This window comes from Lepisosteus oculatus, chromosome 5 (genome assembly GCF_040954835.1).
Source record: "Lepisosteus oculatus isolate fLepOcu1 chromosome 5, fLepOcu1.hap2, whole genome shotgun sequence".
NCBI classification, from domain to species: domain Eukaryota; kingdom Metazoa; phylum Chordata; class Actinopteri; order Semionotiformes; family Lepisosteidae; genus Lepisosteus; species Lepisosteus oculatus.
In genome coordinates, this window is record NC_090700.1 from 16728797 (window position 1) to 16745821 (window position 17025).

The 17025-nt window shown below is 38.0% G+C and overlaps 1 protein-coding gene across 1 annotated transcript; it reads left to right on the forward strand.

Annotated features, from left to right (window-relative positions):
- Positions 1–272: 272 nt before the first annotated feature.
- On the forward strand, positions 273–16919 carry vps36 (vacuolar protein sorting 36 homolog). The gene is made up of 14 exons (XM_006628191.3): positions 273–569; positions 989–1057; positions 1387–1457; positions 2368–2482; positions 3133–3222; positions 3990–4076; positions 8393–8425; positions 8511–8588; positions 9737–9871; positions 10450–10515; positions 13531–13595; positions 14984–15068; positions 15605–15681; positions 16533–16919. Exons 1-14 carry the CDS (start codon positions 474–476, stop codon positions 16612–16614), a joined length of 1149 nt encoding a protein of 382 aa, XP_006628254.2. The 5' UTR covers positions 273–473; the 3' UTR covers positions 16615–16919.
- Positions 16920–17025: the final 106 nt, after the last annotated feature.

The following is a 17025-nucleotide window of genomic DNA, read 5'->3' on the forward strand; positions in this document are numbered from 1 at the left end:
GGATGCTACATATTTGCACCCCAAGAAAATAATAATATGGAAGTAATCATGGTATAGATAAGTAAGCGTTTATGTAATATAATTAAAAATCTGCTGTGGTTCTCGATATATAGTTTTATTTAAAAATGTATTTTGTTTTTTCATTGTTTGTTACTTAAGTTCCCTGAAAGCGTTATTAGACCCCCCATATCTCTGTCGCGTTCTGATGATGACAGGTCTATCCTTTTCTGCCTTCTCGCTTTTTATCATATCCGTTTTTGATATTCCTTTGATTCTAAATTTTGAAAATAATTGAATTTAAATTAAATTAATGCACAAGAAACTTTGATGTGCTGTATCAATGTTATACTGTTTTTTAAACGTTCAGGCAGTAAAGTAGGCAGCATACAGGAAGTAAACAAAAATACAGTGACAGTCTTGTCTTGTGCTGAAGTTGCCATTGTATAGTGAAGTGAAGGGGTTAGTGATCACAAATGGACCGGTTCGTGTGGTCTAATGGCTTGTTGGAAATGAACGAAACTTTAGTGATTCAGCAGAGAGGAGTCAGGCTGTATGACGGAGATGAGAAGGTACAAACCGCAGCCTTACTTTCATGCTGGATAGACCGAGATCCCCGGATTTAGGCCTAGTATTAAGACAAAAGGGGATCTAAGATTGACGAACAGTCCTGAGTTGTTTTGTAGTTCAATTATTTGATATTAACATTTCACGGAGCAGCCTACGTACAGTTTTACAGTTAAAAAGTGATTTTGCAAAGGTGAACGTGCTTTGTAAAGAAGTGTGGTCTTTGTGCTGTAGTACTGCAATTCAGAACAAAGTCGAACACAAACTAAATTTAAACCTCTGTGCCCTGAATATGAATATTGAATCCAGCTATGTTCAAAATAATGCCATTCTGTTTCCATAGGCACAAAGTCCTAGGCTTGTTAACTAGTTGTTGAAAATGCCTCGCTGTTGAATTGCTCCTGTGCATGCTCTTATTTGCCAGGCTAAGCTTGATGTGGGGACAGCTCTTCTGAGTACACACCGATTAATCTGGAGGGACCAAAAGAATCATGTAAGTCTTCCCCCCTATAATACAAAATGGTTGTAATAGAACCGTCATTCCAACGTGAACTTCTATGAATTTTGTGCATATCGGAACGACGTTTCACGGTGCAAAAAACTCTTAAATGATCATGCTGAATTTCTTTAATTCTCTTGTGTTTCAATAAATAACATTATGAAAAAATAAAAGGCCTCTGCACACAGTGACACTGGTAAAAATGCTACCAGTTGCTTTGCCATTATGAACACATTTCAGTTACTTTTGCAAGTCCACATTTATTTGTTCAGAATTGGCATCTGAGGAAAATTCCACTCAACTTTGCCTTCTCTTCTCTGCAGGAGTGCTGTATCGCCGTTCCTCTGTCACAGGTTATATTCTTTGAGGAGCAGGCAGCTGGGATTGGAAAAAGGTAAAAGCAGCTGTAGAAGGGAGCCGACTGCTCTTCTGTTGTCACAGTACTTCAGTTTCCAGTCTCGTCCTTTCGTTTCCATTTTTCAATCTCCTTTCTTCTTGCCTCTTTACATTATCCCTCACTGTCCCAGTGACAGGAACAGCTGCAATCAGTGAATGTCAGTTCACATTCGTAAAGTGTCTCTCCCCTATGCCATGTCTACTACATTTTGGGAAAAAAAAAAACCCAAGCTGACGTATGTTGGAAGAATCAAAAAGAAGCATTTAAAGTACATGAAGTGTTCTCCAGGTGTCAGCTAGACACTTTTGGAGCAGCTTTTCTGTAACTTCCAATCAATTTGAAAACAGAGACAACAAACCTGCAGTTCAGAATTCTGAAAAGGAGGCACACTTGATACAGTACTTTTGAGTTGTATTTAACAGGCTGACCTAATCTCACAAAGCTTAATTACATGCTGAAAAGAGAAGAAAAGAAACACGTTTCAGCTGAAGAAGGCTTCACAGCTGAAACGTTGTGCTCCGTGTGTTTCTTCTCTTTTCAGCATGGAATAAACCTTTACTTATACCTTTGCAGCCAACACGTATTGACAGATTTACCCACTAGAGAAAATTACAAGGTTTTAAAAATGGATTTCCTGTTCCTGAGTGGTTTCAGAAGTGAAAACGTACAGTATTTACAGATGAATTGCGCACCAAATGCAATTAGATTTTTATTTCTTCATTCAATGAATTAGAAGTTCTCTCTTCTTATAGACTTCCTCTCTTTGCCTGTTTTTTTAAATCATAATGTAGTTGCACTCCACACACGTAAGCTCAAACTCTGCATCACAACTGATTTCATTTTCTTCTTTTTGTTCTTGACTTACTAATTGTAACTTCCCATCATATTTTCTCTTGTTTCAATACAGTGCTAAAATAGTAATTCACCTTCACCCTGTATCACCCAATAAGGAGCCGGGACCGTACCAAAACAGCAAGTATTCCCACATAAAACTGTCCTTCAAAGAGCATGGTCAGATTGAGGTAAATCAGCCCTCGAGACTGAAAGAGAGTGAATTGCAACCATAATGCACAGTATATGAACTAGTTGTATTAAACACCTTATATAAGCATCCCCTATTACTAAGATCCTTTATCAAAAGAAAGAATGGATGAATGTCTTGAAATCTTGGTTTTATTGCAGAATGATTTAATTTGGCTCAATTCTAAAAGAGACATGTTTTTGGAATTACAACTTTTATTTAGTGATTGTGGACAGCACAGTGGAGCAGTGGTTAGCATTGCTGTCTCGCAGTGCTGGGGCCCTGGGTTCAGTTCCAGACCTGGGGTGCTGTATGTGTGGAGCTTGTGTTCTCTCTCTGTGTTTGCATGGATTTCCTCCAGGTGCTCCAGTTTTCTCCCACAGTCCAAAAACATACTAGTAAAGTAGGCTAATTGGCTTGTGGAAGAATTAGCCTTAGGACTGTGTGTGTGTGTTTTTGTGTCTACCCTGCACTGGACTGACATCTCATCTAGGTTCTATCCTGCCATGCGCCTGTTTCCCAAAAACGAGATTTTTGAAACCCAGAATAGACAAAGAAAATATCCCTCGATTCTAACACTGGGGATGCTCGAATTCTAAGTTGCCAGTGTGGTCATAGCAGCAACCACACAGTTTCATTTTCCCTGTGAAGTTTTACAGGCGGCTGTCAGAAGAAATGACTCGGAGGCGATGGGAACAGACTCCAGCCTCCCAGGCCATTTCCACTGGTACTGGAACCCAGGTGACCAGATCTCCAAATCATGCCTTCACCTGTGGGATGTTAAATGTGACTAGGCAGAGAAACTCACTTAGTCTGCAACCACATGAATATTGTGTCTAGTAGCTTGCTTCTTGGTGTAATAATCACTGATTGAACCAGCAACTTGGAGTTAGTAGCTTTCCTGGCAGGGATTTATAATTAAAATTGAAAATAATCGTTTAAAATTAGCATTTTTGTTATTGTAAATCTAGAATGAGTATAGTAATTTCATTTGCATTTGTCAGTGCATTTAGGAGGAAGTAATGCATCATTCGGCCAGCATGTGGTGCTGTTTTTACAGTATTTGGGATGCCAACCCCTACCAAAAAAAAAGGTATACTGTAGATTCTGCTCTGAAAAGGTCAGATTCTGTTCTGAGATGTAACATCTTAAAGCTCTAAACTCTCTCCCAGGCTGAGTTAAGGTCTGTGTGTCCATATGTATTTATGTTTGTCTTATATAAAGTATGTGCCATGCAAGATTAAAAAGCATATTGATACATTTTGCATACCAATTATGGTATCCCTAAATGATTGTTAGAACTGTTTAAAGTTAGCACTGGAGTTCTTTGATGTGATTTTGTTTTTTTAATTTTAACTAAACCCAAGCTGAGAGGGGTTACCTGAATGGTTTTTTTCCCTCTTTGATGCAGTAAAGGCAGTTTCTCATGCTGTGCCCATGGCCTTGATGGAGACAGACATGCAAGGCATTGTTAACGTTTCCTTCCTCGTTCCTTGTTTGGCTTGCAGGCAGGAAGAACCCGGGCTGTTGGAATTGTGGGTATTGAGAGGAAGCTGGAGGAAAAGCGAAAAGAGACGGACAAAAACATTTCAGAGGTGAGGGGCGAGAGGCGGGGGGGTTGTTGGTCAAGGTTTGCTGGGAGGAGAGCCTGGATCTGAGATCTGAGGTCATCCATCTGTCTGGTCTGGTCCACTGTGCTTCCTGCTCCACCCCAGACACCCTCCACCGGCCAGCGGGATGCACGCAGTGGGCTGTTCCAATGAAGAGATTTATTACAGTGATAAAGATTATGTGCTCTTTGATTCTGAAAACAATTCCAATTTTTCTTTTCTTTATATGGCAGTATTTATCCCTCAGAAGGGCTTTTTGCTTCTGACCAAAAAATAATAATACACACCCACATGCTGACATGAGACAAAAATATGTTTTTGAATTTAAGTGGTATATGCACGATGCAAAGTAAAACATCCTTTAAAGTAGTTAGGTTGTCTTATTTTAATTTCTTATCTTTACTTTAATTTTAGTGTTGAAGGAATCCTGAAATATGCACACTTTTAAATAGAGCCCTTAGAAATATGTAGTAGATCTAGAAAGATCTTTAACAGATCTGTTATTAAACGTCTTTAATAACTTTATTATTATTAACTTTATTAAACTTTGTGTTATCAAGCACAAGGTGTACCACTGAAAGAAGAATGGAAATTACTAAGCTTTGAAACCTGGAGTGACGTTTGTAATATTTCTTTCACAAAAACAGTACAAAAGTAAATACAACACATCTGCAATATCAAATGACAAATTTGTTGATAGCTCATCTAAATCAAAATGTCCCTGGGAGTTCATCACACAATATCCACTTTTTCTTTTTGCAGGACCTCTGATTGGCCTTTCCAAACCTTACCGTTAATCGGATAGCTTGCAGTTTTAGTTTACACGATATAATTAATAATGCATACATTACGTACTGTATACAGAAAAGTTATAACAATGAGAAATTTATGACTCCCCTACAAGCAGATAAATATGAGAACTGCTCTGTTTAACCCTTCTTAAATGACCAAGATGGGACGAATAGTTTGCCGTCATTGGTAATCTTTCTAATGTTCTAAGCCTCAGCAAGTTTACAGGCCAATTTGAGCACATCTTGGGCAGACAGTGATTAACATCTCTCAATGTGAGGAACCGCATTTGTGAGGCATCAGGAAAGCAGCTGAGGTCAGGGACTCGTCTCTAAAAAAGTTCCTGTTGAAAGCTTCTGTATCCTGTGAACTTCATTTGTCAGTCAGTAGATCTAAATAATGAAAATAGGCAATGGAATACACCCAGTTGTAAACAATAAGGCTGCAACTCAATCAGCGGTTTCTATGGCAGTTTGAGACAGAAGTACGCACTTCATTGAGCACAGAGATCTCAAAGATAAAATGACAGCTATTCTATCAACATGTAACATATTGTTGAGACTTTGAAATAGATCTAAAAATATAGGATGCAAGAATAACTTTAGACTCCAAAATGACTTAACTTAGTTATTTTGCAATTTTGTACAACATGTTTTCTAGACACTTTTTTAATGAGTGCTCTCCTTTGTTATACGTATGTAAACATTTATACGTATGCCATATATAAGCATAAATAATGGCAGCATAAACATGTAAGCATAAATAAGGCAGACTCTGTACAACTAAAGGTTTTGATTATGAAAAAGGTACACCTTAATTGTTATTTATTATGTCATGTTAGACCTGTTTTTGTCAGTGTTTTTGTTGGGTTTTTTTTAAAGAACATAGAATATATTTATCTGCAATTCACATTTTACTTTATACCATATATCCCATGAAAATAATGTGGTGATCTGATCTTCATTGGTACTAATACCAGAGTGCTAATAATTTAGTAAACCATGTAGGAACTGAAGTTTTCATTTGATAAAATGTACATATGGTGGCTCCAATTAGTATTGGTCCACCTACATACAGAGCATGAAAGTGATTCCAAGCACTGGAATAGATAAGTGCTTCAATCAGTCACAAAAATAATATTTTGTTCAGTTATAATTGTATTTTTTTTTAATGGCCAGTGGCAAAAACAACAAATATGGTTAGAACAGCAGTCGTGTCCTGGGCTCTTTCTTCCGAATAATAATAATGAGAGCAGATATGAACATATCAAAGCCTGTTGCAGCTGTTTGTGGCAGATTGCACCACGGGAATGGAGTCTGTGAAATGAGGCTGGCTCTTAGCATCAGTTTTGGTTTCATTGATGGATGATAGATTTTCTTTTTCTGGTGCTCTTGCATTTTCCCAAAGGCTTCCTGCCTGTGCTGTGTGTGGCTGATAAGAACAGAGCAGTGCAGCCCATTGTTTATCAGAGGAAGTTCCTGCTAGGTGTGTGTGTGCACTGGCCTTTTGTTCCCAGACTCACCCCTCATGGACGGACCGGAGTTTGAATAATGTTAAAAGCTTTGAACCCTCAATTCAACAAGATTTGTACCCAGTACTTGTTTTAGCTTCTTCCCATGTTACTGAGACTCCACTGATTGAGGTCTTTGACTTTCAGTGGTCCACATCTTGTCTTGGAAATTTCTCACCCAAGGCCGTACACTGTGTATAAACCCAACGTGTGTCTGCTGGGAAATAAATGATCTTGTAATCCTTAGAAGAAGATGCCAAAGTTATTATTTTAATTTGTCCATTTGTAAAGACTTGGACACCATCTTTATTAAGACACTGAAATGGTTTCCACTTTAAAAACCCAACTGGCTTGCACTGTCTTTTCAAGTTGCATTGTCATTTCTTTGTCAGTTGTATCTTGCCTGTTTTACAGGTTGTTTTTTTCAATCCCACTGATTTCAGTTCAGTATTGTATGTAGTTCTGTAGTTTGATAGGGTGCACCTGGCATATGCAATGAGTGTAGAAATGAGTAAACAAACACTGCATCAGAAGACTGCTGGTAAAGAAGAGCCTCTACTTCTATGCCCTTCCACATGTGTCTCCTTGTTCATGTTTCACTGTTAGCTTTTGAAAATGTTCACTGGGTGGATTGTATTTAATAGTCATGGATGACTGTTACATGTCGTCTGTGAGAAGTTGGGGTTCAGGCCTCAAGTGGATTGGCTTGAACTGTCTTCTGTCTCGAGCCCCATTTGAGCACCTCTGAGCTCAATAGTGTAGACATCTGACTCGTCATTATCATTAACCACGTGACTTTCTGTTACTGCTTTGTGCTTGCAGAGGAGCAGAACATCCCCAAGGTGGCATTTGTAAGCTAGGAAGTGACATTGATGTTACTGAGGCTGTTATTGATGCTTGAGAGTGTATTACTCGATACAGTTATTGTGCAGTTTTATGACTCCTTGTTGGATGAGAATAAAACTACTGTTGTGGTCTCCTGTGTTTTATTGGAATAAATAACCTCATTAATATTTTACATTTAGCAGCCATATCACTCTGCAGCTCTCAACTGGCAACCCACTGAAGCTAAGCAGGTGTGAGCCTGGGAAAATCTAAGGTTGCTGCTGGAAGAGGTGTTAGTGGGGCCAGCAGGGGGCAATCACACTGCGGTCCATGTGGGTCCTAATGCCCCACTATAGTGACAGGGACACTCTACTGTAAACAGGCGCCGTCCTTTGAATGAGACGTAAAACTGAGGTCCTGACTCTCTGTGGTCATTAAAAATCCCAGGGCATCATGGCTTCCTAATAATCCTCATCTATAAATTGGCTACATCACTCTGCTCTCCTCCCCACTGACAGCTGATGTGTGGTGAGCGTTCTGGCGCACTATGGCTGCCGTCGCATCATCCAGGTAGATGCTGCACATTGGTGGTGGTGGAGGGGAGTCCCCATTACCTGTAAAGCGCTTTGAGTGGAGTGTCCAGAAAAGTGCTATATAAGTGTAAGCAATTATTAATTATCATTATTACATTTGTCTGACAATCTCATTATTACCGTTGATGGTCATGCAGCACCAAATACATGATCTATAAATATATATAATAAAATAAATATTATTTTAGTTGTATGATGTTCCATAGCTTTTTGTGGGTAGTATTTCTTTTTCCAAGTCATGTGTTTGTGGATATTATGCGTTCTCATTTTGTAAAATCCTACGATGCATTAGTACAAAGGGTGACAATATAAAAGAGGTTCCACTGTAATCCCTTATGCAGGCTGACTTTCTGTACCTGGTTAATGACATTTACTGTATATTCTGTAAAGGAATCTTCTACTTTTATTTAATTAAAAAATAGATTTTTAGATTAATTTGCATGCTTCTGTTTAGAAAACTGTTTTAAAGAGTTTAATTCTTTAAGAGACAGGACTTGCATTGCATTTGATTAAATACATGTGACAGAAAAACAATAAGTGTTATTTTGGAACTGGATTTCAAGTTTCTCATTCATTTCCCACAGGCTTTTGAAGATCTCAGCAAGCTTATGGAAAAGGTAATATTTGATAAGTCAACTGTATATGATTATCCTTATCACGTGATGGTGCATTACAGAGTTAAATTGTTCTTCTTTTCCTCAGGCAAAAGAAATGGTAGAATTATCCAAATCCATAGCTAACAAAATCAAAGAAAAACAAGGGGACATCACAGAAGATGAGGTAAGCATTGTTTTTGATTGACACTTTTAGTCCATGAAGGAAATTCTGGGTCATGGTGGGTTTATTTAGTTTGTCCTTCACAGTTCACAGTATCAGAGGACAAAATTATTTTAAAATATGCTTAAGGAGCCAAGTATTTAACAAATAGTTTTACTGCAAAATGAAGGCTTTTGAAACTCAAACCCAAAAATGAAAGGACATTTTAGGGGACCTTGGTGAATGGTGCCCCATATTCATTTTCTGTAATAGTTATTTGACAGTGCAGTTTAACCTCTGCAGTACAACTCCTCATAGGTGCCTTTGAGAAGTCTTTTAAAAAGCAGAAAGGTATTTCTGTATTAACAATAACAGTTATTATGACAGTCAAACAATAAAAAATGTTAAAGAAAATACAATTTTGAAAATACAAAGTTGAATTGTCATTTATGTTTCTGCTCCAGTGGGGGAAATTCTGTATAGTTAAGAGCCTGAGCCTGGCAGAGCAGAATGTAGTAATTACATTGTTAGGGACCTCTTCTTCTGTGAAATACTCTTGTGTTCTCCAGGCGTGAAAAAGCCTGTTGCTTTATAAACATAAGCATCTTAACTTTATTGGATTAGAGTCTCTTTGCCAACACATGGACTGTTAAGCCTGCTTGGCAGGACTATTAGCAGTGGCTTTGAACAAGTCTCTCAGAACATTTAAGAACCATCTATTCCTATTTAAGTCTTTCTCCTGCCTTACCTATAATCCTAAATGCTCATGAGAAAATCTACTTTTTGAATGATATTTTATTTAATTTTTTTTAAAGTGTGTTTTGCCATTTTTTGTGTGACAGAGATTAAATTGTAAATTTCTTTGAATCACCATTTCAAATTGAGGTTATCTGTCACTTGGTAAGGTTTTGTGCTTATTATATTTACAGTATATCCTACACACGTGCATTTAAGTCTCAAATGTCAAAAACCAAAGAGCAGCAAAGCGATACTATTCTTACCTTTGTGCTTTTCTGCGATTTCAGATGAAGAATCATACAATAAAATACTCAAAATGTAAATAAAGAGTTGTCTTAAAGATTCATAGATCTCTTGAATATTCTAATGGTTGTGTTAAACCCATTGGTTAAACTGAATCCCGTGCTTATTGCTATCCTGACTCTTCCCAACAGACTATCCGATTTAAATCTTATCTATTGAGTATGGGCATAGCAAACCCAGTCACCAGGGAAACCCATGGCTCTGGGACACATTACCACATGCAGCTAGCCAAACAGCTGGGAGACATGCTGCTGGTCCCTCTGCAGGTACGAAGCCCTCATTATATTCCATCTGCTACCAGTGTATTTCTGCGCCAATCCAGTTTGTTTTTCCCATTTGGAACACGGATGTCCAGCTTCACTTCACAGCTGCAAGCCCCATATCAGTGAGTGCTCTTATTTCGCTTAATTTCCTTTGGGTTGTTTAATCTATGAATTTGATCATGAGGAGACAATGAGCGAATTGAAGAGTGGGGTGATGACATCTGCCTGAGCAGCTTGAACATTGAATTTCAACACTGAACAATGTTCTGTGGCCCCCACAGTCTAACCAGATCCCCCTTTTTTACAGCGAGTTTCTACATGTGAACATTTCTAGCTGATGAGGCCTGGCGACCTATGCTGGTGTGCAGTGAGGTCCATATAGCTTTACAACTAAGTGTTCTGGAGACATTTAAGGATGGCTGCCTCTGCCTGCTCTCATCAGCAGAGCTTTCTCTGACACACCGACATAGCCTTTTCTCCCTGTGCGGTGCTATTTGCTTTTGAATGCCAAGTCAGATTCACTGCTATTGACATTAGTGTATTTGGCCATGAAAAGGAGTATTTTTTTTTCTTTTTTAAAGGAGAGAGGAGGCATGATGGCTTTGACTGAAGTTTATTGTTTAGTCAATCGAGCCCGTGGGATGGAGGTAAGATTGGGACCACCCAGTCCTCTTATTTTTAATGTGTGCTCCTTTTCTTAATCTGTTGCTTTGACTCCGTTTTTTTTTAATTCCCTTTCTCCATACATGAAAAATAGATGTCCAGTTTCATGTTGGCGCATGCCAGACAAAATAATGAACATTGCCTTTGGCATTGGCATTTTACTTCTTGACTGATAAAGGTCATATGGGCTCTGACCCAAATCTAAGTCTCTTCTGCCAGCGCAAATCATCCAGGCCTCTCTAGGAGAATGGATTGGCTAATTACCTTTCTAATTAGAGTGGCAGTATAATCAGACGTGACTGTGATCCCACTTGACCCTGGTTTAAGCAACTTGGAATTAGGAAAGGCAGAAGAAACCATCTGGATGGCTGTGAGGGAGTGATGAGGGTTTCTAGACCCCTTGGTCTTCTCTTCACTTGGCCTGGAAGTGGGGATATGGGATTATTGTACTTGATCTAAAAATTTCTGGTGCAAAATATAATACAGAGAAATATTGGATGACCCTCTTAAGGATAGATTGTTGTTATTCACCTTTGGAGTAATGTAATCTTGACAGAACATCAAACAATTTGTCTCTTTATTTGATTTGGTATTTAGGCACTTTACTGTGTTTAATATGAATGCCAGTAAAGGTAGCACATTGTTTCTTTGCCACAATGTCTGCCTTTTTTCTGATGCACTATTACACTTCAGTGATATGCTGTATATCATGTCACATCTGTTATCTAGAGCTCTGGCAGTTTTAGATAAATACTTTTGTTGTGAGTATATCATTATACTCACAAGTGGTCCCACCAGGAAACTGCCCCATCGCGCACTGCACACAGTATTTCAGCAGCGAGCACAACGTGTGCTGGTACGATTTAATATTAAACAGGATGAATATGGCATGATTGAAAATGTTCTACTGCTATTAACCCTAAAGCAATTTGGATGCAGAACTTGGATGCTTTAAATAACACATTCACCTCTCCATTTTCCGATTATCTGTTTTATTAAAAATAAAATAAAAGTTAGAAAGATTAGAAAAAGGTTAGAAAATCTGAATAAAACAGCATGTTGGAAAAAGTATTTAATCTTGATGCAGGAGAATACAAATCTGATTACAAAGAGAGGTACTAAATGAGGATGTGACTTAGGAAATTTCACAAGGTCCCAGGGAGATCAACTTCTTTCATCACTGAAAAAGATGGGAAGTGAACAACATTGGATTCCTTTAATGCTGTACTCGTTGCTTTGCTTATGAGAGAAAATTGCTTGTTGTTCTACTTCTCATGGACTCATGTCTATCAAGGGCTTAACAAAATCTCTTATTATTTTGTACCCGTCACATTTTACTGAAAAGTGCTCCCCCACACAGCCCAACGTACAGAAAAATACGAGTAAGATACCCATTGTTTATTAATGTGATGTTCGTATATCACAATCATATTAATGTGATCCATGTTTGTTTTATGGGCTGCATGTTCTTATAAAAACTAATCAAGTTAAAGAGAAAATTCTCTCTATATATACTATCATCTAAGTATATCTTTCCCTATTTACATCGAAGCAAGCTAGCTACTCAAAAGAATCCTATACCTGGTGTTGGTTTATATGACCTAATGTGTAAAAACAAAAATTGATCATACTTCTTTTTAACAAGTGTGTTATCTGATTCCATGCATTTGTAGGACTTTTCAAGTTCAAGTTCAAGTTTATTGTCATTATACTCATATACAGGTACAGTATATGGTATTACGAAATGCTATTTAGCTAGCTCTCAGACGATACGTAGTACAAAAAAAAACCAACAATGCAATTGTATAATAAAAGAAAGACAGAGACAACAGGCAGTGTGCAAACAACAACAGGCAATGTGCAAAACAACAAAAAGGTAACAGGTAATGTGCAAAAACAACATCAGATGTGCAAAAACATGCATCAACAGAATGAAATAAAAGGATAGAAATAATGGGGAGTGAGCTTTTTGACATGTAAGGTAGAGGTAGATTTCAATGTGTGAGTTTTTGGTAAGAAAGAAAGGAGGCACTGTGAGGTTCAGATAGTAGGTGAGAGTGGCTGGAAGTTTAATAGTTTGATACTGTCTCTGAGTCTGGTAGTCCGGGCACAAATGCTCCAGAAACCGTTTTCCAGATGGTAGAGGGTCATACAGTCTGTAGTTGGGATGTGTGGGGTCTTTGATGATGCGTAGAGTTTTCCTCAAGCACCGTCTGTCATAAATGTCCTGTATAGATGGGAGGGCAACCCCAGAGATTAACTGGGCAGTTTTCACCACCCGCTGTAGGGCTTTGCGGTTTTCTTATGTTTTTAACAATTGCAAATATATAACAAATGTTGGGAAAATTTTAAAGCTTGTTAAAGTTCTATATTGGGCGGAGCGGTGGCTCTGTGGCTAAGGATCTGCGCCTGTGACCGGAAGGTTGCCGGTTCAAATCCCGCGGCCGGCAGAGGAATCCTACTCCGTTGGGCTCCTGAGCAAGGCCCTTAACCCCAACTGCTCCAGGGGCGCCGTACAATGGCAGACCCTGCGCTCTGACCCCAAGCTTCTCTCCCTGTCTCTGTGTCTGTGTCTCCCTGGAGAAAAGCTGGGGTATGCGAAAAGACGCATTCCTAATGCAAGAAATTGTATAGGGCTAATAAAGAAACATTAACATTGTGAGGCACTATTAGGATTGAGAGGGCAAAGACGGGAGCATTCTGAGTTCTGAACAAGGCCTTCTGTTGCATCAATGCCATTGTGATTGGTCTGTGGATGTTATCCCTGTACAGAAATGCTTAAGGAAATCCTGAAAGTCTGACGAACTCATTTTGAGGGTTTTCTAGATAGACCTGGGCGGATGAGATTCTGGAACAAAAGAATCCTAAAAGCAGCCATCTTCGCCTGCGCTAATTGCGTTTTCCTGTCTCAGGAAAGCTCTCCGGACATCGGCACTGTCCTGTTGTGATCTCCGCAGTGCACACACTTGTCATGGCTTTTTGTACGTGTTTCCTTTCAGTTGCTATCCCCAGAGGATTTGGTAAATGCCTGCAAAATGTTTGAGTCCCTGAAGCTGCCTTTGAGGTGAGTGAACTGTCTGAGAACAAGGTGGCTACTGACAGTAATGCCAGCAGCCTGAGTGAATTCCATTGATAGCTTCAATTTCCACATCCTGTTTTGTTTAGACACTTCTGGTTTTAAGTCTTTTATAAAATAAATGGGCAGATGTTCAAAGAATTTGTCTAGTTTTAGAAAGCCCAGTTTTAGTACTTTCTGGTGAGGATTTTTTATATCCATTTGTTATGAGAATGGTACTTTGTCTGCATCCCAAAATGCAACATTGCATGGAAGTGTGCCAGACTTCATTTTGTCATGTCAAGCTGACTGAGAAATAGACAGTAATTGAAGGACAGACTCATAGCTTCAGACAATTAGCCACAATATTTGTGAAGAACTATTGGAAATTCCATAGCTAGTCACTACATTTTTACCTTTTTAGTAAATAGTCTCATACAATACTGTGTATCGACTATAATATTCAGACAACACCTGTGGTCTCATTCTTAGGTGTGGTCTTGAATGTCAGGCTGGCAGTGCGATTTGTTCTTCTATTTTGCTTTTTTTTTGCTCAGCACAGTGCTTGCTTTGCTCTGCCAGGCTGTGCTAGTTGTATTTTACATTTTGTTAGGTTGTTGTGTGTGAACAATACTCACTGGATTGATGTGTATTGTTGAAGGACAAGAAAACCTCATAGACAGTGTATACATATTGTGAGTCAACCTGGATAAGGGCAAGGAAAAGTTTGTGAACCCTTTGGAATTACCTGGATTTCTGCATTAATTACTCATAAAAATGTGGTCTGATCTTCAAAGTCACAATAATGGACAAACACAATAATACAAAAATACTTTTTCCAACCTGGACAGTGAATGTTTAAACAATGCATTCAGCATTGACAAGAAGAAGTACAATTGTTTGTGTGTTATTTGTTTAAGCAGATTGTGTTTGTCTATTATTGTGACTTAGTTAAAAAAATTAGAATTACATTTTTTACGAGTAATTAATTCAGAAATCCAGGTAATTCCAAAGGGTTCACAAACCTTTTCTTGCAACTGTATGTGTTTTACAAAGAACACCTATCAGGCGTAAGCAGGTGTATTTAAAGTATAAACACTCACTAGGAATTTTGGGAAACAATAGTAATGAGCCCCCACAGTTTCAGTATGGTAAAATGAAGAATGGTCTAAATACAATTAATTTTGCTTCACATATGTAATCAAGGTTAACAGTCAGTATTTTCTAATATAAAGAGGCAGGAAGTGACTGTGTGAGTTGTGAAATCAAATAAAATTCAACAACAGTTGCACTTAGGGTCTTACCTACATGTATATTGTCCCACTGTGTCATATTTTAAATGTTATGGTAATCAGGAGGAAATTAATAGTATATGGTGTCACATTCTTGTGTTCTAGGTTACGAGTTTTTGACAGTGGTGTTATGGTTGTTCAGCTACAGTCCCATAGTGAAGAAGAAATGATTGCTTCAGCACTTGATAATGTAAGCTTTTTATTTGCCTTACAATTTCAGGTTAAGTGATCTGTTCTATAAACTCATGAAAAACACATCAGACTACACAGTGAGATTTAATAAAGGTTGTGTAGTTTCCTGTACAACTTTTCAGTGCCCAGAGGTTCCAAATAGCTTTCAGCTAGACACCATGCATGAGCGGACTAGGAATGCCTATGGGATTGAATATTATAACCAGATGTTGATCTGGAAGACAAATACATCTTTTATGGAGAATGTCTGATTGCAATTTTCCATCAGATGCAGGTCCATAGCACATGTGCTTCCAAAAGCTAAACCTCCAAAATAATCCTAACAGCCATTACTTTAACATTTTATATATTTTTCTAAAATTCTTCATTCATAACAATGAAATAATAGAAGCAACCAATTATTGTGGAAATCCCAAAGCAAGGCCTTTGTGTGCCAAATTGGATTAACAAAAAGGAAGTGTAATCTGTTAATTTTGTTTTTATGTTCTAATGAAAACTGTTACAATGATAAATATTCAGTTTTCTTTTCTGCAGGTGACTGAAAAAGGCTCTCTGACCTCAGAAGAGTTTGCAAAACTTCTAGGACTCTCAGTTCTTCTTGCAAAAGAGAGGTATTGGTATACAGTATTAGCAATAAAATGATATAAAATACAGAATATGAAAACTGTTAAAGAAAACTGTTGAGGTATTTCTTCTTTCTGATGTGTGGCTTATTAATGTCTTAGCAACCCTGAACTGATTACCATTTCCCTTCTGAAATATAAAGAAGTAGAAAATATAAATAATATACACTGTAAATTTATGCCAATGTGATATCACTCCAACATATTATTTTTTTCTGAGAAGTCTATCTTCCCAAGCAGAATGTGTGAACTGTCTGCTTTTATCTTACCTTTTTATACAGTAGAGTCAATGTTCAGTACTGGGAATAAGTGCATTTTACTTTTGGCAAACAGAGGTATTTTAATTTCTCACAAAGCAGATACTTAGACTGAGCAAAGACCTCACAACATGCATGGAGAGGTTTTGTTCATTTTTCCATAACCCATAGCCAAAAAAGTAAAAAACAAAACAAAACATCTGCTGTAAACACACTTATGTTTTACATCCATTAAAAGAGGACCTATTTTTTATTTCTTATGGATTTTGTCTCCTTTTTGTAGTATTTATTTTTTGTGCATAGGTTTTGCATTCAACAAACCTGAAGCCAGTGGCAGAGGTCAGCTGTAAATGTAGAGTAACACTGCAGGGTGAGGTTAGAGTTTGATGTACACATCACATTACACCACACGTTCAAAGCGTTGCTGTGTTTGTAACTGTCAAAAAGTAGCTGGAACTGTTATATGAACAGTCATTTAGTTACCTTATTAAATTAGATTTAGCTAGCATCCCAAGGTTATATTGTGAATATAAAGCAATAAAGACAATATTTGTGCATTTTTTCTTTTTTTTCTGTTTAAAGGCTGCTTCTTGCTGAGAAGATGGGACACCTTTGCAGAGATGATTCTGTGGAGGGCTTGCGATTTTATCCCAACTTGTTCTAAGATAAAAAGAGACAATGCCAATGTAAAGAATATCTCAGATACTTGGTACTTGAAAAGTTTTGCTCCAATGGACCATAGCCTGTACTTTATGTTCTGGGTGGGTACAGCCCTCTGTGAGTGTGGCAAGACTGAGTTATGAAAACACACCTACCTACTTGTCGCCTCTGTCAAGGATGGCAAGCTTCAGCTCTTCACGTCGAAATTGGATTGAATCAGCTTTATTTGTGATTTAAAACCTGGACTCCGTTGCTCTTCAGTTCTTTAAGATTAAATAGTTGGCTGGTCTGCACATTGTTAGACTTTTACCCTTTGTGTAATGTGACTTGATTTTACTCTTATTTAGCAGTCTGCATAGGGAAGATAGTGTGAATGGTCTTTTTTTGGTATTAGTCAGGCTACCTTGCATGTATC